The sequence below is a fragment of the Dermacentor albipictus genome, chromosome 2 (assembly GCF_038994185.2).
Source record: "Dermacentor albipictus isolate Rhodes 1998 colony chromosome 2, USDA_Dalb.pri_finalv2, whole genome shotgun sequence".
NCBI lineage: Eukaryota > Metazoa > Arthropoda > Arachnida > Ixodida > Ixodidae > Dermacentor > Dermacentor albipictus.
Window position 1 is genome coordinate 88,963,328 of NC_091822.1, and position 24,433 is coordinate 88,987,760.

The 24,433-nt window shown below is 42.9% G+C and overlaps 1 protein-coding gene across 2 annotated transcripts in view; it reads right to left on the bottom strand.

The window, feature by feature from the left end:
* LOC139055993 (uncharacterized) overlaps window positions 1–24,433 on the bottom strand; it is a 67,981-nt gene that overhangs the window by 25,825 nt on the left and 17,723 nt on the right. For both annotated transcript variants that reach the window (XM_070533726.1, XM_070533725.1), the window contains exon 2: window positions 1,364–1,442. In XM_070533726.1, the coding sequence (XP_070389827.1) occupies window positions 1,364–1,442 (79 nt within the window). The remainder of the gene's footprint in view (window positions 1–1,363; window positions 1,443–24,433) is intronic.

A 24,433-nucleotide genomic window follows, 5' to 3' on the forward strand; every position in this document is an offset into this window, starting at 1 on the left:
TGCACGCTTGAACATTTGCTCTGGGAGTGTGGGTCGCTCGGCCCTGGCATTTCCCGGAATCGGTTTTTAGGAATGATCAGATCTCCTGATCATATCCCTCAAGTCCTGGCTGTCCAGTACGCCCGTGATAGGGCTAGGAGGCTTGACCTCCCGGTCCCAACATGGAACTAGCCAGGCAGGTGGCAACACCTTGTACAGGACCAGAATAAAGTTTTTCCTCCTCCTCCTCCTCCTGACTGAGCAACTTTAAATGTGGCACTGACTCCTCTTTGTGTTTCTCGACAGAGATTGTAGCTTACGAGAAACGCACAAAGCCCGCATCTCACCACGCAACACAGCAAACCGGAGCCGCGACTCCTTAACCATCTTACCGTTCTCTTCTTTTTTAGCTCATCATTTTGTCGAGCACCATGGTGGAGCACTTTGTCTGCCGCTGTGGGCTATCTAGAATCAAGGAACGGTTGTTAATCCCAGTTAAAACTTTTCGAAGGCTCAGTAATACGTATCCTAGATATTTATATTATCGGCGAGCGTTTGGATGCATTATTTAGCCTGTTATCCTTTCCGAAATGCTGTCGGCAACTGATATGGGTGGGACTAAAAAAACTTCGACGAGACTTGCACGTGCTTGCTTAAACTCTTAGACGCAGAGAAGTAGGAGAACTGTTATCTGACCGCATTTAAGGAGCGTGCAGTTAGTGCCTGGTTCCGGCTACATTTGCCATTCAAATTGCTTTTTTTTACTTCAAGGAAACCACTCGAAACATGGCCAAGAGATAGAAATGTGAGGTAAAGGCCAGAGTGGGGAAGAAAAAAAAAGAATAACAGATTCCCGAGTAGCTCTAGAAGACTGATACAATCGCGACTATGCATAGACAAAAGAGCCGAGACGGCTGTCGCTACCGGGAAGGCTGTTGAGACAACGCATCCCATCTCGTTAAGTGAGACGCAAGTGTGGAAATCGGCCTCGTTCGAACAAACGCAAAGGAGAGTGTGCAGCAGGGAGAGCTGACAAAGCTAACAGCCGCGATAAAATGCCTCGCCGACTCCCCTCTCAAACGCCCTTGCCTGACTCTTGTCTTTTTCGCCGTCGTCGTCGTCTTTTCAATGTGGGGTATCACGATAGTCACCTACCAATAGTAAGCGATTCGCGAGGCCTTCGAGCTGCCGGGAAACGCGATAGCAGACTTCGAGGATCTTCGAGCGGGCTCTGGTATGCGCTGAAATCAGTCGCGTCGACTGCGTAAAGAGCCACGCAAGGCCTTCAGCGCGGTTGCAGTCGCCGTCTTTGGAACGTTTCCTATCATTTCCGAGATTGTCGGTACTCGTTGTAACGAATACAAAGACGGAAACATCCGCTCACCGTTTCCCGGTTTCCTGGCAGTCGCGACTTTCTTTTCTTCTTTCCTGAATCATCGAACTCGTTCGGGTGCTTCCATCATCTGCAAATAAAAAAAGAAAAAGAAACCTTGGTTACCGAGAAAAGCACTTGATAAAGTTTTCCATTCAGGATATAAATGACAGTCGAGTTGCATTTGCCGACGAGATATGATTACTCCATATGCAGTTGATTTCAGAAGAGAAATATGGAGTCCACGTTTCGCTCAACGCCGCATTATGCATGCAAACCTCGCGCCTACACAATGGAAGGATGATTGCCGCAGAGACCACGATGTCGGATAGCAGGGCAACTTGCAGCTTGAGCCGTCCGGCACCACATATTTAAACGGGACTTCGTCGGATAAGCGTTCTTCAGCTTTCCCGTTACGAGGCCTGCCAAGTGTCAACTGCTCTCGCACTTGTGATAGTCCTTCCGCGCGTGAGCGGGTGATAAATGCAAATTGCAGTAACACAATGTTCGGGTGGTTACGCTGCCCTAAGATGTCGTTATACGACTCTTTAATATAGCGTGACTCACCACTTCAGTGCTTTGTTAGGGAATTACGAGGTCCTCCACATTTGCATGTTACCTTCGTCCAAAACTATGATCTGAAATGCGCTGAAGCAGCTCGCAGCAGCCTCTTTTGCCGACAAAGTTGTTTCATTGCATATTGTCTTGCCTCCATTGAAACCGTCTTGAATCGTGTCTAGGCCTGCACATGAGAATAGGTGTGATCGAGGCTTCATCGATTCAGGTAACCGCAACATATTGTGGCTACTTGAATCACGATTACTTACACTGAAAGAACCTTAGGTACAACAGTACTTAAGGTTCCTTAAGTGTAACGAATCGCAATGGAAGCTTAAAGCCATAAGCAGCCATGGCCTCCTACTGAGATTAAAACAAGACCTCGACGCTATGTCATGAGATGAATTCGGGAATTACCTGATACATTTTACAGCATTCCTGGAAAATGGAACGAGGAGGTCTACAGCGAGTAAAAGTAAGGCCATGAATTATCATATCCCCGCTAGGTCCGGCCATGCGCGATTTGTTGACAAAACTTGCCGACCTTGAGGAAATGTTAGAAATAACAAAAACGTTATATCCATTGTGTACTCACGAGTTGTTCCTTAGGTAAAATGCTTTGCACATTGAAATGTTGTTTTTGCGCTGGTAATCTTCTTCAGTAGCACTTGATTGCGTACAGTGTACTGCGGTTTTCGTCGTCTTATGCGTGGTTTTCTATTATATGCAGCTATAGCGAGAAGCCACAAGAGGTAATTTTCTGCATGTATTCAATGGATCCAATTTACTTCCCTCATCAAAACGAAAATAGAAAATATGCTTACCTGAAAGATGCAGTGACTGCACAAATTTCTCCATTTACTTGAACGCGACATCGTGGCTTAATTTACTTAGGGCAGACATATAAATGTCACTGGAAATTAGGCTACTCGATCAGACCTTTAAGTACATCCTAACAAAATCCTGGAAAAAATCGTGCAGTCTCAACAGGTGAGGACAAGTTTTAATGATATTTATTATTCAGTGGTAGCATCGGAGCGTGCAGAAAAAAGAATTTTTACGAACTCTACAACAGAATGCCAATCTTGGCTATACTGAAGGCTGCACCGACATTCTCACTGATTTTATGAATATGAATCGAAGGGATTTAATGGACATATCAAAGCGTCGCAAACACAGCCTGAGCATCCTATTATGTGACAGTAACGTCTACAGTGATAGGACTTCTTTCAATAATGCTTAAAGCTGAAAGACACCGCATGAATTCGCAGCAGAAAAAAAAAATGCGCTCAAATTAGGACGCCGACAAAAAAAAAAGAAAAACTGAACGGCCCAAACCGCGTACGTCGGAACATCGCGTGAGTTAGTTCTTTTCCCAGTGCAGGTCTCAATTTCTGCGCTATTCATCCACCATGAGCACTGCGTTGTATAAGAATGAGTGAATTAATGAGTTCTGGGGTTTTACGTGCCACAACCACACCGTAGTGCGGGACTCCGGATTAAGTTTGACCATCTGAGGATCTTTAACGTGCCCGCAATGCACAGTACACGGGCGCCTCAAGTTATTTTTCACTTCGGCCCCATCGAAATGCGGTCGCCACGGCCGGACGTTTATCCCGCGACATCGTGCTTAGCAGCGCAACACCACAGCCGCTAAGCGAGCACGGCGGTTGTGTGGAGAATAATATGTGCGACGACTATTTTTACAGTTCGGTCATTTTTCGTCAAAGCTCTTTGTCATGTGGCCAAGTACGGCTGCAATATGTCTGTGGTCTTTGATTTTTTGCTGAATAATTTGTGTAAGGACATCTTGGAACCGTTTAGAGTCACTGGCTACTCCTCCGCTCAGACACGTGATTAAACGAAATATCATCAACGCATTGGGTACACAACCATACGTGTCTGAGTGAAATGGTCCAGCTACCAGGTACGTGGCGGTGCACAGAGCTGACCTCAAGCGGATGCGCGATTCTCTTACACGAAACTCGTCAGCTGAGGCACACGCCATCTTAATTTTCTTTTTTGTCTCTCGACAACTTTGTTTCATTTTCTGATGCATTGTAGCTGCTCAGAAAGCTCACTACGTGCTCATTGATGCAGTGTTGCGTGTTTCAGGTAGTCCGTGGCTTGATTCGTGCGATACACCCTTAAAAAGTTATCGTAGTACTTTATACCTGGGGTCACGCCATTTGTGATCTGATCATAATTGCAGTTGGTAACAATAAAGTTAATACCAGTACTAACTAAACAAGGTATCGACTGTTAGTAACGGGACACAGGTTACCAATTCCAAATGCAGTTCGCACCACTTGGTACAAAGATCCTTGCCTCTGCTGCACATATCGTAAATGTAATCCAGAGTGGGTCTGATACACGTGGCATAAACTAGAAAATTTCAATCCCGTGGAGCTGAGTTAGGAATTGGTAGCCTGTGACGCATTACTAAGAGCGACAACCATATCTAGTCAGTAATATTAATAACTCTGTCATTGCGAACTAGAGTTATACTAACGTAGCCAATGGCGTGACACTAGGTATAGTACCGAATGCGACAGTCTCTTTAATAGTGCAGTGCTTATATAAGCACAACATTATTGTCATTAAATTTCTGTATTGGTAATACTAAACGAAGCTGTAATGAAGAAACGCAATACAATGACAAATCAGAATACACAATAACGTCAGCTTGACTCCAGCATAGACCTCCCCGAGTTCGAGACTGGCGCTCCAAGCGACGGCAGCAGCATGTTGTCACTATTCTGAATGAGCTTATTTGTAACATAGACCTAACGTCTTTTTATCGCAGCTGCGTGGCGAGCTGTGCTCTGAAATACAGGCCAGTTTTAAATAAGCAACCAAGATGAAGAAGTCAAAGGGCGCTATGTGGAAGAGATAAGAGATAAAAGCAACGAAGGTGAACAACCTGCGGTTCTCTGGAATGCACTCGGGATTGCATAGTCGACGCGTAATTTTAAATAATAGTGTGCTTTAACCTCTCAAACCTGCCTATTGGGTTATGAGGATCACCAAGTAGAGAGTACCTCCAGATTAAGTGTCACCACCTGGGTTCTTTTAACGCCCACTGAAACCAAGGTACACGAATGTTTTTGCATGCCACCCCCTCCAGAACGCCGCCGCCAGGGCCGCGAATGAACCCAGGACCAAGTGCTCAGCAGCGCTTCGCCATAGCCACTGACGTACCAGGGTGGGTGTACAAACCGTAGGAGTACTGCAAAAGACTAACTTTAGTTTAAAATTAAGACGGCGGCAAGACCGAGCGCAGTAACTGTATGTTAAGAGCAGGTAGTTTTTACCAGCTTCAACACGTGCCTAAATGCTGATATGCGGCGTGACACGTCAGTCACGTGAGTAGGCGGTGTGGTAGTGCACAGAATGGAGAGGGCCAGCTACGATCTTCGTAAAGTTTTACTGAAGGCAGCTGTATACTTCTTTCTGTTTTTTTTTGGGGGGGGGGGGAGGGGGACTCATTATGATGGGGCTAGAAAGACAAAAATTATGCTGTCATCATCGATCAGAAACCAAGCCAGAGTGATAATAAATGCAAATAGGTCGATATCGAAAGCTACAGACGTGTAATCATGTTGTTGATCAACTTTCCGGGTAGTTCCGCGTAGCACTCAAAACGAGGATCGTTAGGGCGTATCGTACAGCATTATTTTATGGGGGGACACCTCCCGGGAAATTGACGACCGCTGTGATGCGATGAAAACGCAGTGACAAGCTATCCAAAAGCCAGCGCCATCAGTGTAATTAAGACGGGAGAAGTAGGCCGTAATCGCGAAGGACCGCCCACGTGGGGAGGAAACGGACGATCGTTCACCGCAACACCGAAGGCGAGCAGTGGATGCAGGTAGTTTCATTGTACCAAAAGCAGGGCAATACAAAAGCAAATGACACAGGTACCATTATATGCGCTTGAAGAGCGATACGCTCCGTCTTTACATGAATATTGTATTACCGGTTGTTCGATGATAACAAGAGAAACAAGCCTTTTCACTAAGATGTACTTTAGAAAACCGCGAAATTCTTCGAGAGACTAGAAACGGCATAGTGAGGAGTAAAACAGAGAGGCAGACAGAGAGAAACGGTAATTATACAAAATGCAGAGCTCAACCTGAGGCACAATCCTCTTGTCAGCTACTCGGCACTGCGCTAAGGTACAGAGGGATAGTAGAAGCAGGAAAGTATGATGGGTGATGATGATGACAGAACTAATATGCAAACCTATAACCAACAATTAGGTCTACTGAAAGTCTAGAGACCTGACCCGTACTGCTTAAAAAGGGAAGTGAGGCCTAAATGACGTAAAAACCAGAATTAACGTCACGCCAAAAGCATAAAATGACGTCCTCCTGCAACAATGGCCTGCCGAAGCACCTTAGATCATTAGTCCCTTTTGCCAGTCTTCCTCGTACTGACAGCAGTCATACAGCACATGACCTACGGGGGGTTCATTTTCATGTTTACCGTAATATTAAAAATCGCCGCTTGCAAAAAACATAATTCTAGCCAATGAGTAGGATTATTCAGAAAGCCGGACATTGCATGCAGGAGAAATCGAAACGCATACTCAATAAATTGAAAAATCACCAATTAAGTTCCTAAATTAACAACTCTAATGCATGATTTGCAATTTACAAATGGTAGCTGGCGAGTTTGTAAGGCGTATCGGCATAGGATTAGTTTCCAGAACGACACCAGTTTCCAGGTATGTGCCCTGAAACTTCCCGTACAATTAATTGTTCTTCCCCCTATTCTATTTCACAAAACTCGCTTTTATGTATAGAAACACAAAAGTAAAATGAATGCCCGTGCTTTCTGTCCCAAACTTCTGGTAAGATGTAGGAACTGCTGTCATCCTTGAGATACTTTTCAAGTAGATACGTCTTGCAAGCTCACCGGCTACAATTCGTAAATTGTAATATGTGCAGTAATGAATATATTAGGCATTATTTAGTGAATTTTTCTTTATAATTGAACACGTATGTTTTGATTTCTCGTGCTAGTAATGTCTACCGCTTCGAACAATCCAGTACAACGACAATAATTGTGCTATCCGTTGCAGGTGATGTTTAAAAATTCTGCAAAACCCTAAAATGATTCCCCCGCATAGCCTCATGCGCATGGCATGAATCCTAGTCGGGAGACTCGGTGCGTCGCATTAGGTGAACGCACCCGCACCTAAACGGAAAACCCTCAAACTAAATCCATGCAGAATACTCGAACAGCTGCGCTCAATGTTCGGTTCTAGCCTAATCTCTATGTTAGGGTCCAGTCCCTGCAGGCGTTGGTGACGATTTACAAGTTTGTGCCGGTGGTTTCGTTTCGCTTTTAGTATATGCTTGAGCTAAGGCAGCTGTCGTACAATCTTGAAAAAGGAATGGCAAGCGGTGGCTTCCATTCTTCCAATGCGCGCATTCCTTCAGCATTGGTGAGTTCATTCCCATGTACGCCAGATTGACTGGGAATCCATTGCAATTCAATGCGATGGTCGTTGGTTTCCGCTAGAGGGTACAGCTCAGCAGTTTCAAGAGCCAACAGTCAGTAAGAAATTTTTTTCACAACAGCTCTAAGTAGCAGCAGAGCCGAGTTGGCATGGCTGAATACTATCCATACTTGAGGAGTCTGCCGCGAAATATATAGGACAGCCTCTCTGATTGCAACTAGCTCAGTGGATACTGGTGTAGTATTGTAATGCAGACGAAGCCTTCTAATGACACGATGTGCAAGCACGAGCAAGCAAGCATCGTGCAAGCACGATGTGCAGTTGGTATCCTCACATGCCGCAGCTGCGGCATGCGACGACACGAATTTGTTTGTGTACACAGTAACAGAGGAGCCATTCTCTTTGGCCATATATTCGTGTTAGATGTCTGAGGCGTGCTGATACTGATGCGTGCTTTTTCAGGGATTATGTCGGCAAAGCGCCAATAAGGGTCATATTGAACAGACGCGGGCTGAGCCTGTTCAAGATATATGCATAAATATAAACATATTGATGTTGTTCACTGAATTTTGCGTACAATTTTAAACGTACGATTGTTCAACAATCGTACGTTTAATATGGTACATAGAATTCATTCAACAACATTTTAAAAACTCACATTGTTCTTTAATAACTGTGACTCCAATTAATAAGCATAGAACCGAAGGCCATCAAACGCCACGTCTATTCGCCCTTACGGATAGCATGTGGCTCCTCGGACATAGCCGCCGAGAAAACGGCTACACAGAACACTACTCTCCACTAACGTTTACTAAGTGATACCTTCCGGCCGCTTCTTTGCGAACCTTCACGTGTGAGCTGTCATAGGACTAAATATTATACAAACTTTATACCGACTGAAAATGCAACAAGCCGGTTGCGTTTAGTCAGCGCGCCTTTATAAATTTCAGTTATCGAGTGGCACATAACTACGAATGTCTGTAAAGACAAGTGAAAACAGTTAAAGAGAAGCATGCTTATTGTCATTATCTTTCGAAGCGTAAAGCCTGATTCAGACGCTACGACTGCAGCAAACAAGAAAAGAAAAATTTCTGTGCGGTCGTAGGCATCACAATGCGATATTTAGGGGGCTCAGTTCACACGATTGTGATTTCAAAGTAGGAGCTGGCGTTATGCCCAGGGTTGCTTGCTGCCAGAATTTGTGGCACAGGTCGCATAATTTTCAGATATAATTAAAACAAGCAGTGCTTTATGACAGCGTTCAACTGTCTTTAATTGGAGCAAATAATATGCGGATTTTGTAATTAAAACACCCTTTGCAGTTCAAGTATGCTTTGGAGTGCGCAATACTATGATGATGATCATGATATGTCATGATGTCGATATCATAGGATCAAATTAAGAGTGATAAGCTCAAATATCTACACGATCCACGCAAAAGAAACCCGCACACTAACCACGACTACGTCGAGCAACCGCACCGAGCTAATAATGATAAATTTAGATATTCACTCTTCTAGAATGTGATAAAAATGTGCAGCAAACTGCCAAACGTCATTCTTGTCTTAAAAGATGTCACCGACTTTGGAAATGCTGCTGTGGCGTATTTAGAGGTGTTATCAATTTAATTTTAAAGTGCGAAGTGATATGTGTGATTTGATGTTCATTGTAAGTATTGCGCTGAATTTTTAAGTGAATACCTAATTTCACTGTGAAGTGACAAGTGTTAAGCATCTCTACGCGGATTGTGCATATTTGGTGCATATAATTAAATTGCCCTCTCTGGTATGACTACCTATGAGGCTTTGCCGGGTTGATAAATATGTAAAAATAAATATGTGGTGTTTTATGGTGCCAAAGAGTGCCAGGGGACAAGCAGTCAATAAATGTGTGCCTGAATACAAGTACGCGCATCCAGCATTCGTTTCCGTCCAGTTGGGTGCATGTATTTGTATCATTGTCTGGTCTTTGTAGTTGCAGAGACCTGCGCATTCTTTAATACGCTTCAACAAAGTCATTTAGTCAACTTCGCGTTGAAATTCCCAAAATCTTGCGACAAAGTAACTAACCACAATCGCCAGCAATATCACAGCAAAAAAAGGGAAAAAAATATATTGCAGATCAAGTGCAGTTTTTGGGACCGACATGAGGTGAAGATTTCATGCAACCGTGAATTAAATGTTGTAAAACTAACTCCGATGTATATGAGCGTCCTTGCATTTGTTCCCTGCAACACGCACTCTCAAGCAATTTTGCTTTTTGCACAGCAGAGGTCACAAATGCAATAGCATGCATTGTATGATATGATGGCGAACTCACCATGAGTCAGCTCCCTCGGACCGATCCGTGAGGTTGAGTTCATGTGAGCCTGGCTGAGCCAAATTTTGCTTAGGAACGGTTCGAATGAGCTCGGTTGAGTAAAAGTAGTATTTTGGTGATTCATGTTCAAACCTATCTTGACCGAGTAGAATTTCGGCGAGTCTGAATGCGAATGAGCTCGGCTGAACAGAATTTTGGCAGAGTCAGCCTGCGTGAGCTTTGCCGGGTATAATTGAATGCGTCTCAGTCCAAGTGAGCCTTTAGCACGAAATATGTTTTGTTAGTTTAAGCGAGTTGTGTTAAGTTTGCCGACATATGAATGTTTGTGCAATACGCCACTCATACAAGGATGAAATATTGCTTGTGGAGGGAGAGATTACGAGAAGAGCGTTGTGCAGAGAAAAGTAGGGCACATGTTTTAATGCATTCTATGCGTCTATGTTCCCTTGTGTTACATAACTCGGGCAGCAAGCTTGGAGTAGGCGAAACTTAAATTCAAAGGAACAATTGAAAACCAGGCACTATTCGATTAAGAGATACCTGTGAAATGACATAATATTTACAAGCTTTATGAAGGGATTGATGTTTTATTACGCAGAACACGAAGTGCGATCCCTGGCACATCTGCGTCTGTCGACATACAGTGGTAGTAATTTTCGCCAAACGACAAACGACAGACGCAACAATAGAGGCCGAGGCAGAAACGAAACCACACTGCTGAATTTAGGGCAACTTTTTGAGAACAGTGAAATCTCATGCACGCGGGTTTATGAAAAGAATGTACGTTGCACACTTTAACAGCCTGACAATTTGCTATCAGAGTTCTAAGCTTCACCTAAGAAACGTGTACCCGCATTCAGCAATGCATCTTCACTTGAAGTCCATGCTTGATCTAATATACGCCTGGCGCGAACGTGGCTAACACACTCATTGCGTGTCCCTCGGCGTGTTTACGAGAGGCGTAATTTATATCAATTCTAGAATAGGCTTCAAGTTCAGATACATTTCCTATTGCTGGAAATAATTCCATTATCAGATGGTATTAGACGAATCTACAAAGCTGAATTTCCTTGCATCAGATTTTGAACACTGATTACAATTTCTTTACATGCACTATTCACACCCTTGTCATAAACATGGGTAGTTATATTCCGTTTCTTTCCAATGAAGTTGTATGTTCTGTATGGTGGTGTCGTCTCAGTCCTCGTTGATGTGTGTGCACTATGTTTAGTTCGTTTAAGAATTCATAACCCTAAGCTTCTACTTAATTTTTATAGGCCGGCTTACTGTATCTGTATTACGCAAATGTGGGTGGGGGCCACGTTTGCGTTCCATCGTCGAACCTCAAACTTCGCTTATAATAGGCCCAGCATCGGCATTGGCTGGAATGCCCACTTACGAACAATTCCAGCGTAATAATTTTTTGTGAATACGAACAATAATTCTCCTCGTTGCTCCTCATGTCAGCCGTTCACCTTGTTCTGGTGATGTTCTGTAATCTGTTCTGCGTTGCGATGGTTTTTGTGATATGCATACACTTCCGGTCTCTGTACAGGATTAGTTCCACCTCCTGTGTAGCGCAGTCTGTGCTGCGTTGATTTTAGTCGTTGGTTGGTGTAGCGTGCGACTACAGTGTGTTGTTGTTGCTTAGTCTCTGCGGCACCTCAGTCTTGGGCATGGGTGAATTTTTTAGAACTAGGCAAATATAACTAGGCACGCTATACAGAACTGCAGTAAGGTAGAAAGTTCTGCTACATGGAATGCATCCATGCATGAACTCAGCGCAGAAGAACATAGTCAACAAGATGAGCACCCGACAAGTGCAGCCCAACAAGCGATATTAATTAAGATCGTTATTCAAACAGAAACACCGCCTGCGCGCACATACAATGAAGTGCACCTTCCAACTCTCATGCAATTCTCGTAAACTTTACGAATGTGGGACTGTTTTGCAATTTTGCAAGAAGTCTTCCGAAAAAATTCTGTTGGCGAAATGTTTCACCTTCCATTGGAATTTTGTTCATGGTAAAACAGTGCAGGAGGTGTGCTTGCTTCGAGCACGTTCATACAAAGACAGGTTGTTGATCAAGTGAAATCTACAACAGCAAAGTCGATGAGACTTACTATTATATAAATAACAGGTTACGTTGTTTGTCGTTGTCGGCTGTTCCAACTGGTTGACTGCTTGTGTGCTGTGTCTAAAAGTAAACCATCGGTAATAAATTGCATGCGAATCTAAGAAAAGGTGTGTGCTCAAGGCATGTTTTAAATGAATACGGGCGACGAGAATCGAAACATGTAAAACAAGCTTAACAGTCCCCCCCGAAGCCTTGTAATGATTCAGTACACACTAACGAGACGAAGGGGAAAGGAGGTGTTCGATTTTTCTTTGCTCGGACCGCACCAGGAATGTTCAAAATTGATGAGAGCTTGGCAAGTTGCTTTAATGTGTTGGTATAAAATGGAGTCTGCTTTTCGGTCAACCAGCCTAACAACCCTAATATTTTAAAACCATTTATTACTCCTTTTTTGTGGTTTTCTACTCCTGAACTTGATTCCCTTGTTGTGTTGTTTTATCTGGTGCAGTACGCTGTAGGTGTCCTCTTTTTAGTGAGAGTTATAATGTACTGCACTTCATCAACTTTTCCCTTCCCAGAACAAGGATGTCTAAGATTGTATCTTTACTATTCCACAGCGCAAAGAGTGCCTTTTGACAGTGCTCACTAATGCTCTCACGCTACATGTATTTGTTGCATAAAGTCGATCATTGTACAGTGATATTACCATGATTAATTATTAGTTCCGCGTATGGCTCTCGTCTGAATCTGAAATTTGGTTTCCTGACCTTATTTCTTGAGTTTCTTATTACCCCCCATTTTCCACCAACTTGCTGAAAGCCAATATTCTACGGCTGTATTTGATAAGCAGCTGTTCCTTTGATCATATTCATTTTTTAATTTCGCCTCACCGACGAAAAAATATTTCATTCTAAAGAAAGATAACCCGCAACTTTCTGTGAGCAAACGAGGAAATACACAATCAATAATTACATCGAAAAATATTGTTACGCAATATGGCCGCTATGCCACTGCATATATCATGTTTCGATGAAGAAAACACAATTTATTGAACATTTTGTCGTTGAATCCTACTTAATTATTAAAACTCAGCCTTTATGAAATGTCAGCGTGTCTAACTGAATTCGCTCACCAATGAGTAGGTGAAATACCAAGAAGTAATTGACTTGTCTAAGGCAACATTTTTTCCAAAGAAAGTGCTTATGTATTTGATGTAAAAGAGATAATGACCTTTGTGGAAAACTCGCCAGAAATCTCGCTGATGTATCTTCGGGAGTGCCTCAGCGGTCAGTTCTAGGGCCCCTGCTCTTTCTAGTGTATATTAATGACGTTGTGAATGATGTGACTTCCGAAATACGTTTGTATGCAGATGATTTTGTTGTCTACCGCGATGTAAACAATTGTTCAGATTCGTTTCATTTGCAGAGAAACTTGGACCACATCGAACAATAGTGTTTCAAGTGAAAGATGTACTTAAATTCAATAAAGTGTCAGATTATCTCTTTCACGCGCAGGCATCATTCTTTCCTCGCCGAATATGCATTAAATTATGTCCAACTATCTAGAGTATCTGATTACAAATGCCCTGGAGTTTACTTTTCTTCCACCCTCACATGGTATAAGCACGTTGAGCATGTTTCTCTAGAGCTTGTGGAATGCTGGATAACTTAAGACGAAATTTTAAAACGGCACCACTAAAAGTTGAAAAGCTTCTATATTTAACTTATGTTCAGCCTATATTGGAGTAGGCTTAGGTTGTTTGGAGCCCGGGAACTTTATATTTAACCGACCTGCTTGAACGTCTACAAAACTGTGCCACGTGATTCGTATCAAGAGATTATAACTTCCGCAGTAATGTTACTGAAACATTAAACTTACTTTGAGATGGGAGCTTTAATGTACTTGCCGAAGGAACTTTCATTTAGAAATGCTGTATAAAATTTATCACGGTAAAATAAAAATTCACAAAGATATTTATTTGCTTCCACCGTATTTCATGTTGAATAGACTTGATCACGGATGCAAAATAGGAAAAATTACCTATAAAACCAACACTTATCAACGCACATCTTTTCGACTTACAATTCCTGAATGCAACCGGTTGTCCAAACAAATTCTCGAGTGCCGATGTGAACCAATGTTTCGGGCCTTGTTATCAGATGTATAATTGAGTGCAGTTGCCTTCATTTACTACTTGCTTGTCATACGATGCAGTTTTTTTTACTAGATTTTGGCTAAGTTATCTATCCTCCGCCTCCCTCCTTTGCAATAGTTCCTTCGGGCACTGCAGCTATTTGGAATAACTAACTAACTAACTAACTAACTAAATAAATAAATAGATAAATAAATAGATAAATAAATAAATAAATAAATAAATAAATTACCTCATGTACAAAACAAAAGCAGCGTTTGGTGCCATACGCTTAAACACGGTGCATTTTAAGTGTTTAGGGTAAGAACCAATCGCAGGCCTTTCTTGTGTCAAGGCCTCTTGGTGCGTTCTTTGCAGTCAACAGAATGAACTACAACGAGCCTTATTTTTAACGGAACGAACTCCACCGCCGTGCTTAGAATTCCATCGTCGATCATTCTCATTCCCGTCTGCTTCAAGCCGATTTCATTACCATGGTAGACGCACAAATATTCTGTAACGCTGCAGTAGCACGTAAGAGTCGCCTCCAGAACGAAGTGAACGGAGTTCTCGAAAGACATACAGCCTACAGACGGCACGAGTGTGTGCAGTCTGTCAAGGCTGCCATAAGAACCTAAGGGAGCACAAGGGGACCATCGTGTTTGCTCGAAACGAGAGTCGGTGTGCATACGCTGCGCGCCTTTCGCAGCGCCGCGATATCTAGAGCGCTCGCGTGCAGTCCTCTTGAGGCATTCGAAATCCCACGCCGTACGCGACTGAGGCGAGCGACATAGCTCGACCTGGAAGTCGAGGGCGCTCTGTGATAACTTGCGAGAGCGCTAATGATTTTTTCTCCAGGCGCCCTACGGCTCAGGGCCCCCGCTCTGTTCGCGAATGGGGGCGTGGCGCGGGCGCTATTCAAATGAGAGAAAAGAAAACGACAAGGGGCGAGGCGGTTGTTATCGATGTTTTCGTTCTTTGCTCGATGTAACTTGTTGCCTTTATGTGTCTCTACGCATTGCGGAACAATCACATCCTCTTGCGTCCGAATCGACGAGGCGTAGTTGGTCGTGACGTCAATGTCTCTCGCATGCGTATTCTTGATGCACGTGCCATACGGGCGGAATAAGCTACCCGGCGAGTGGGCCAAGGGTCAGGTTAGCGAATCAGTAAAAAAACTGAACAGGCGAAACAAATACTGAACAGAAGGCGGACGACCAACGTAATTTACGATCTGTTTGATGTGTCCATTATCTGGCATGAAGCTCAACGAAGAGCTGTAGTTCAGACGGTACTTCTGAAGGTATGCCTCGACAAGTCTGTGTGCCCCGAGTGCAAGGAGCGAAAGGACATAGACCACCTAATGTGTTACTGAAGGTGTCGATATTCCTAAGGACCGTTCTACAATGTTTGCTCTGAGTTTCCAATGAGGGATCGCACCTTGATTTACGACGTCTTCCTGGAGGATGTGTCCCTCACTACGAAGCCACTTTTTAATTTCCTGAGACACTGACCTCAACGAGCGACAAGAGGCATACAAAGCAACCGCTTAGCTCGGTGGATGCGGTATCACGCTGCAACCTCGAGGTCGCTCGTTCGCTTCCGGCCGAGGAGGCCGCATTTTAATGGGGAAGAAATAGAAGAATGCTCGTGTTCTTAGACATAGGTGCACGTTAAAGAAACCCACGCTGTCCCAATTAATCCCCAGTCCCCCACTATAGCGTGCCTCACTATCATGTCGTGGCTTTGGCACCTAAAACGCCAATTTTTTTTTCGTTAAGATAATACAATGGGCTCCATTTTTGTTACCCTGAACGCGATAGATTATTTCCGCGTGTTCCGAGTTGCGAGTATGCTACGCGTCTGCCATATGTTCTGTGCGTACATTAGTATTTGACATCTTTCACCGGGAGTCACATATGCTTAACGTGCCGCTGCGAAAACTTGTTCAGTTTTCATTAAAGAACCTATTCCTCTTCCTCTTAAAGTTCCACGTGATCCCCTGTAAGCAATTGCTCGTAAGTTACCACATTTACCGTGGTTTCCATAGGGAGAAGAGGAGAGCTTTAAGTGCATAGAAAGTACTTTCCGCCAGACACGATCGACGTGGAAGCTACTGCAAAACTTACTTTCGCAGCATCCAGGGCGGGTATTCAGAAAACGTTACTCGCTTACGTTTCGTCCACGGATGACCATCACCACTGTAACCGTGTCCTTTTCACGCCGACAACGCACCGTGGTTCCATATTGATTTTCGCGTTGCGCAGCGAAGACGAGGTCGTGCAATAAAATCTCGGCCGCGGCGGCTACATTTTTATGGGGCCGAAATGCACGAAGGCCCGTGGACCATGCATTGCGTGCACGCTAAAGAACCCCAGGTGGTCGAAATGAATTGGGCGTAACCCACTAGAGCGTGTTTCATAATGTGATCGTGGTGTCGGCACATAAAATTCAGATTTTTTATTTTTTTTTTGCTTTGATCACGCCGACCGCTAGCGCGAGTAGCAGGGACTCGGAACGTTGGGCTGTCGAAGAAACACTTCCTTGTACGAAAATTATTTATATAGGGCTAGACTTTCTATTTAATGTTCGATCTTCCCATTTTTACAGCCATACCATTCGTATTTCATGCCGCCACATGTATCTATATCTATTTATCTACCTACGTCCAATGCATCTTGGACTCGACAGGCAAGGATTCGCTGCGGTGCCTCTAGATCGCGCAGAACATTCATGGGGAAGCCACAGAGAGGAGTTTCGCTGCAGTACACAGCGCAGTGGAGCTGTGTAGTGTGCTGCACAGCTGGGAATAAACTACACAGAATGAGAATAAACTACACAGAATGATAATAAATAACTTGCCCGTGCAGTTGTTGCTGTCCAAACGCCATGTATATGTACGAGGAGAAACACGGTAAAGTGCAGCAAGGTATTTGTTTGCCGGAAACGTGCACCCCAGATAAAATGAAAAACTTAATGGAACAGTCAAAGGCTCGAAAATTTTAGAGTAACAAAACTGTAAGGCAGTTTACAATTTCCACTCATCTGGCTCATGTTTGCAATGCCAAAACACTTCTTCAAGTAACTGGAAGGCTAAATGTATGCGCCCTTGGACCCTAGATCACTGCAGTGTATTGTTGTATCAGGTCGCACAACACACTAGAGAAAATTCCCCCTTAAGTGTGTTTTCTTGTGTCTGTGGCTACCATCTTTACACCTTTGAAATGGGTGTTTGAGTGAACTAGTATTTTCTCCAATTTACCCCAATAAGTGCGCTGCAAAAACTCTGGCTACATTTTCTTTTTTTATGGCGATATATTTTATTCTATTGCCCTAGTGTTTCAATTGTTTACGGACGTAATAATATAGCGAAGAAGGATGCATGTAAGGAGGGATGCTGTTAGCATCGCATTTGAAATGAGGTTGTGGGTTGCGCCACCAAGCTCGTTTTCTTATTTCGCCTAATGCCCGACCTATATTTAAAAAAAGAAACAGCATAAAGAATTCCAAGCATGAAACTTTTTGTATCAATATTGGAAAGTTTGTTTTTTCGCGCCTTCATTTATAATCTCCCTACTTTTCTACCACCAAGCCTCCAATCTCATTTTACTATTCTCTATTGCGGAGCTGTTTACCTTCCCCGGTTATTCCTGAACCCAGTGACTTCAAGGAGGCCAGAGGAGCCTAAACCGACAGCTGCGTAGGCATCTTCACATTCTAAGAAAACATGTTCCATTGTTTCCGTAGCTTTTCCCCACAAAGTAAATGCTTCTACCTTGGTGTACCTCACTTTATAACTACGTGTCATAAGCCACCCTGACCTGGAGTCGGAAAGAAAAGGGCTTGTCTTTAAGCTATCATGAATTGTTTCTTTACTGATTGCGTTCTTACCACTTAGGTAGTTGCTAATAGCCCGTTTCTTTTCCATTGCCGCCACCCAGGATATTGTGTCGACATCTCTGACTTTCGCTTTGACGTTCTTTATTGCCATGTTGCTTAGTATACGGATCGTATGCTTGCTGGCAAGCTTCCTAGTCCTTTTCCTCAACTGTGAAACCATGTGTTTCTGTGAAAGTACCTGAACACTGTGGCAGCTCATTTACTATTATTCATATCCTGGGTCCCTCTTCGAAATTAATTTTTGCACTGAGCTTACCTCACTTCCTCGCTCATCCAACCCATATCACCGTGTACAGCTTCATTTGTAGCCTTCACGTGAGCACCATATACAAGGCGTCCCACTGACCTTCGGTTGCTATCGAGTTCTCATCTGCCTCTGACTTCAAGCAAACAGCTTCATTTCAAAATTAAAGTCTTGGAACCATTACACCTTTCTACATACCCCGGAGCACCTCGTACCTATTGTATCCCCTTAGCGCCCTGTTTTTCATTATGAAAACGTGTGTCTTCCCCGTTACCATTTTTTTATGTTTCAAAATACATATTTCCTTCCTTTATCCATACACCAAGGCATTTGTATTCTATTACTCGAGGTAGTTTCTGGCCTTGTATAAACATTGTCGGATCACTCTTCTTATTTATTACGTTAAAACCTGATATCTTAACGCCAAATATAAAACCGCGTAGCACGCAATCTGCTGCTAAAAAACCGTCTTCCATTTTTCAGGTTTATGATTACCTATGTGTGGTGCTGAAAATATGTTAATTGATTTTATGGTTGTCAGTGCTCACCCTGGTATTTATTGTCACGAGTCTGGGGGGACACAACATTTTTTCTTGCTGAGAAAGCTCGTACGGGTACATGTAGGTGCATATTAGGCAGGGACTGAAAATATATTTTAAAAAATCTGTAGTGGCCATATGCTCATGAAAGGCTGCCACTTGTAAAACGTCCAAAACTTGAAGCGGCGAAAGCACTGAAACGAAAATTATGAAACACGGAATCACACCTTGCAAACTAAATAGCTGAAATAAAGGACGCTGTCCCTGATACTTGCAATGAATGCCCAAGTTGACGCCGTAGAAGGCAGTTCTGCCAAATTGGGCGGCATAGACAACTCAGCGCAGGAAATTTCAAGCAAGTATGATAGAGCGCTTGCCGAAATGAAGCGACTGAGTGCTGGCATGAACAGTTCAACGAAGCGGGTGGAAAACCACGAGGCACACACAAATAAACAACAAGCACAAATTCTTAAGCAAGAAGCCAGCCACTTCAATCAAAATTACAAAGGTCCTATTCTGAGAATCCACGATTTAGCCAAACTAATCAAAAAGTGATAGAAAAGCTGAATCTTTTCGCTGACGACCTCGTGCTACCGCGCCTATCTGAAACAGATATTGAAACCGCCCACAGGCTTCAATATCAACAGGCAGCGACCAGACCGATAAGCCAGCGACTAGCATAGTGGGCTTTTCAGCCCACTTGACTCGCGAGGCCAGGCCTGCACTGATAGTAGCACGAATAATATTATAATCAAAGGTTTTCATCCACAAAAACTTGACTGCTACCAGGAAAGGTTGTTCTGGCCTATGAAAATAAATGCTAGGGAAATGAAATACCAGTTTTCTTGGGCCGAACAAGGCAGCTTTCTTGTGCAGTGCAGCCAACCTGACCGAGTCCTCAGAATAAAGACAGCACGTAAAATAGTTTCACGAACTTCACTGCTATATACATCCTTGTGCCTAATTGGCACATCTCTGCTTCTGTTCAAATACCTCTCATAATTCTGCTTCTTTTAGGTTTCTAAGAGCCATGCGCGGCGGTAAGCAGTTTGCTTCGTTCTGAGGTTCGAACATTGAGAAACAGACCGCGTTAATTTTTTTCTAGACACGTTGGACTGCCACTTCGTTCATTCATTCATTGAATGAGCATCAATTGACAGTTCATTGAGACATCCCTTTCGAATGACTGCCCTGCCGTGCGGTTTTCTTTGTACATCTCTACAACTGTAGGAGGCGTAGCTATGCACGGCAAAAATTAATTTACCTAAGAAATTATCCAAGAATACTCAATAATTGGTGCTGTCCACGAGCGTCTAGTGGTGATGTGTCTCACCGCCATGATGGCAGTTTTTTAGAGACCTCTGTTTAGTGCTGTAACAATTTTTTTGAATTCTTGGAACGCGTTTTGGAATACTGCTTACGTGTTCTCCCGCCCGTCATAGTTATTGGCGATGTTAACCTTACCCGGCTACCAAAGAAATCCCGTGTACAAAAGCAACTTGAAATTTGTTTTGTTTTCTTCCTCTTGGTTATCAAAGTATAATTGACGTGCCGAGAAGCGTAACGATCATATGTGAAAGTTTGCGGTATTTATGTTTTCCAATATACCAAATTGACAAATCTCACGCAGGAGTGTTAACATCTGAACTGAGTGATCGGTTGCCTTTATTTGTTGTTTTACACCCTACATCACCAGGGCATCACAACAATCACTGGTTCCATTAAAAGAAAATAAATGCACAAAACATCGCCTTGTTGAGGTAGTCGGTGAGGACACTTACAATATTTCCGTAATGTCCCCCTTCTCCAGATAATGAATCCTGCTACTTCCCAATACTAAATTCTGATAAATTTTCAAAGAACTATATGGCACTGCATTCCCCCCAGAAGGGCTGAAAAGGCATAAACAAATCTATAAAGCCATGAATAGATCCCTGCATGTTGCAGAGAATAAAGAAACCGGAATGAATTACTTCAATTATTTTCGAAAACTAAGAACCCAGTCCAGCTAGCCGAGTAATAAAAAGAGAGACAAACTAGCATCCAATATTAAAAGCACACTCAATTTGTTTTGTGGAAAAAAGCCTACTATAGTAGGATAGAACTTAAAAAAAAACACCAGTTGGCTACCAAGGCACAAGGACCGAGCGGAATTTTAACTCCGCCAGCCAATCATAGAAGCAAACAAGATCATCGTCATGCGACCATCTAAATATGACGTTGTACTTGATACCTCCGGAGCGTCTGCTGTTCTTGAAGAATCTTTTCACCGGCGAAAGTGATGAGGTGTGCAGCAGACATGAAAACGTGTATGGAGTCTGAGTGTTTGACACTTCAAAAGTCCGCCGTACATTTGATTTCACTGCTGACCCTGTTTTACTCACGGAACTTCAGTGCTAACTGAAGTGATACTCGACAATAAATAGTTGCAGCGAAGCGAGCGTTTTATTTCAGTTTAATAAAGAATTAGGCTCTATCCGTTCAACTATAATAAACGAGTGAAAACGCACAAAATTACGCGCTTATCACTTTATTTTTGTGTTGACGCTTTATTTAGGTAACTGGGAAAGTTTGAAGCGCGAACTATTTCCAGCCTCGCGGAGGAACAGTGGTTGGTGGTTATGAGGGCGCGGGCGGGGCTTCACTGCAGACTTGAGTTCTATCCGACTATAGTGTTTCTCATGATTATAAGAAATTTTGTAACTCCGTAAATGAACTACGACAGAAGAACGAGAAAGCAGTTTTACTTTTGAGAAGTAATTTATGGTGCACCCCACATAGGCACTTGCTCTAGGTACCTTGAATGATCACATTCTGAACGCTGGTGTTTGCGCTTCTTCATTGATCAGCAGTGTCAGCTGTACGTCTTAGACTTGTCATATTAAAGATTCGCAAATATTTATGTGGCCGCCCGGCATACATAGTCTACAGGAAAAGCAAAATTTAATAGTGCTTGCGGTGCAGGCGAACTAGAGCCATAAGTTCGCAAAGCAATCGCCCATATAATTTGTCTACCGATTTCTCACATTTGTTGGGTGCGTAGACAAAAAGCCAGAAGAAAGGCTTGACAGAGGTCGACGGATGCTACAATGACTTGGCAACAGTATCACAGTGTATCATGACGCTGCATCCCCTCCCCTGCCCCCCCCCCCCCTGTGTGGAACGCTGTGGAACGTTCCCTGTTCAACTTGATTAAGCTCGCAATAGAGTCAGCCATATTCAAAGGAACTGATCAAACGAGCATGGTAAATACAGAACAATCTCTGTATTAGCGATATTTACCAAATTTATGGAGGTAGCAAATAATTTCCGACTTACGATTTTTTCATCAAGAGCACATTGTCGAAAAAAGTCGATACAATTTTCAAATCTACAGAAATGGCCGTACTTGACATGATGGACAACTTCGAACAGAAGTTAATTATAATAGGGTTATCTCTTCATTTTACACATTAGAGATATCCGATTGTGTAAGACATGACATTCATTGCTCAAGATATCCAGGTACGGGGTTAGTAAAACAGCTATAGACACCGTGAAGAACTACTTGGAAAATAGTTTACAGCACATTAACATCGACAATGCCAAGTACACCATGGGTGGATTTACACGTGTAGCTACACAAGGTTTCATCCTTGGCCCTCTACTATTCATTCTGTATATTAACAGCGTATCTAACACATTACAAACACATGACATTATTTTCTATGCTCACGATACCAATGTACTTCTTCATGGACTAGGTTTTGATGTTTTCTGTCGCCGCCTTATCGATGGTACGAAAATTTATGTACGTAGCTCAGGGCAAATAGGTTACAGATAAACTCTAAGAAAACAAATTATAGTATATTTCGCCTCCTCAATAAGACAGCTTGAAAAAAAACCAAACTAGTTTCGAGGGACAACCTAATGACCGTGTTACCTCGCATAGATTTCTGCGGGTTTTCTTTCACGAATACTTACACTGATCTGTCCACATGTACGTATTACCAACGGAGGATCTTCTCTCAAGCTTATGGGCGGTGTGGTTAAAACACAAACTTGCTGCACAACAATACCTTCACACCTTCATTATTGCCATCTTTAATGGACGACCATGACACACACAAACATTATATAAATACGACTAATAAAGTAATAGCTTGCCTTTTGATACCTGCAGTGTCGCTTCGCTGACGTACACAGACACATTTTACGACACATGAACTACTGCTAATTAATAATATCAGGTACGAAAAATTCGCATGGGTTGTATACTGCCAAGTTAAAGTTGAGCAATTTTTTTCAGCTAGTCCGGTTCAAGAATCGAAGCGAGTATTAGCAACACATATGCGAAAAGGATACGCTTCGTGCTAACTAAGGCACACAACCAATTTACATATCATACTACACACTTCCTAAAGCAACATCCTTCGATAATCATAGTATTTGATGTAAGTGCTTCTAGTGATGTTTATCTAAAGAAAATGCGCACGTATGTACAAACTACCCAAAGATATCATCACACCATGTTCACTGCTTCTTCTGTCATGCATAGGTGGCGTTCGCTTTCCCATTTTGAGCTTTCTTTCCAGTCCAAAGTTGTGTATGCTGCTATTCTCATTTCTATGGGGTTTTCATATGTAAACGATTTGTATATATTTCAGACCTAATTGGTTTGCTTCTTGCATCTAGACGTCATGTGTCACTTCTTTTCTGACCTTAGTACAAATTTTGTTTTCGTTTATTCTATGAAGAGATATGTGTAATCGGGGGGAAAGGGGTTAGGGGACAAGCACTAAGTTAGCCTTTCTAATCCTTTACGCTAGTCCCCTAGGTAACTTTTTACTGGTCGATTGAATAAACACGAACACAAACCAAATCCAAACTGCAAGACCTACACTTTGCCAGTTGGAAGTGTTACTTCTAGACCACTCCGCCGACACGTCCGTAGAGAAAGATTAAGCAGTGGCTCCTCTAGCTGGTATGATAGACAGCCATCACGCTCTCCAGTTTATATAATCTAGCATGAAGGTGAAACAATTTAGGCAAAACTGTCCGTAAAATTTGAAAGACAGGATTGGGGAGAGGCGGTCTAAATAATATGGAGTGCTTCAAGCTTCCAGTCGCGCCACAATTTTGCGTGCATTCGTGGGCTTCTTTCACTCTCGGAAAACACTTTTATGTAGCACGTTTTGAGAAACAGAAAGCTTATTGGGAGCTTTTCATAACGCTCTACAATTTTCTCATTGACACTTTTCATCTAACTATAATATTTGAGAAGTTGATTAATAAAATAGGACTAATTATATATTTAGGCATAATGAAAGAATAGTTCGAGTATCTCCAAGTGACGGCAAGCAACATTATTTTTGTTCTCTCCAATTTCGCGCCATCTGCATATTTTCAAACTCTGGCTAAAATTAGCTGGGACACCCTGCCTGCAACAACACCGTGGTGAAACAATTTAAAGAGGATTTTTGGCGAAAAGCAAAAGATACGAAAGCAAATAAAAGAAATCGCCGTTCGCGGGCCCTGTCTCTCCATTTCTGTGCACTGGACGCCATATGCACGAAGTAGCAGGAAGGCAGGCCTGTGCACTGCACTGTGGTCATATTACGTGCTCTGTGCTCCGAGGACGGCTTGGGGAAGAGTGCTGGGAAAGAAACGTGCACGGCTTTTTGGTTGCTTGAAATGTGGAAGTGCCAGAAGTCTCTTGAATTCTCTAAGGTCTTTCGCATACAACACTATTTCCACACCCTGAAACTAATGAGAGGGTGCTCTAAAGGTGTTCCGCTAACGAGCACACAGATTTTCAAACTTTTCAGTAGAACTAAGGGTGCAGAAAGGGTACTTTGCTATCAAAA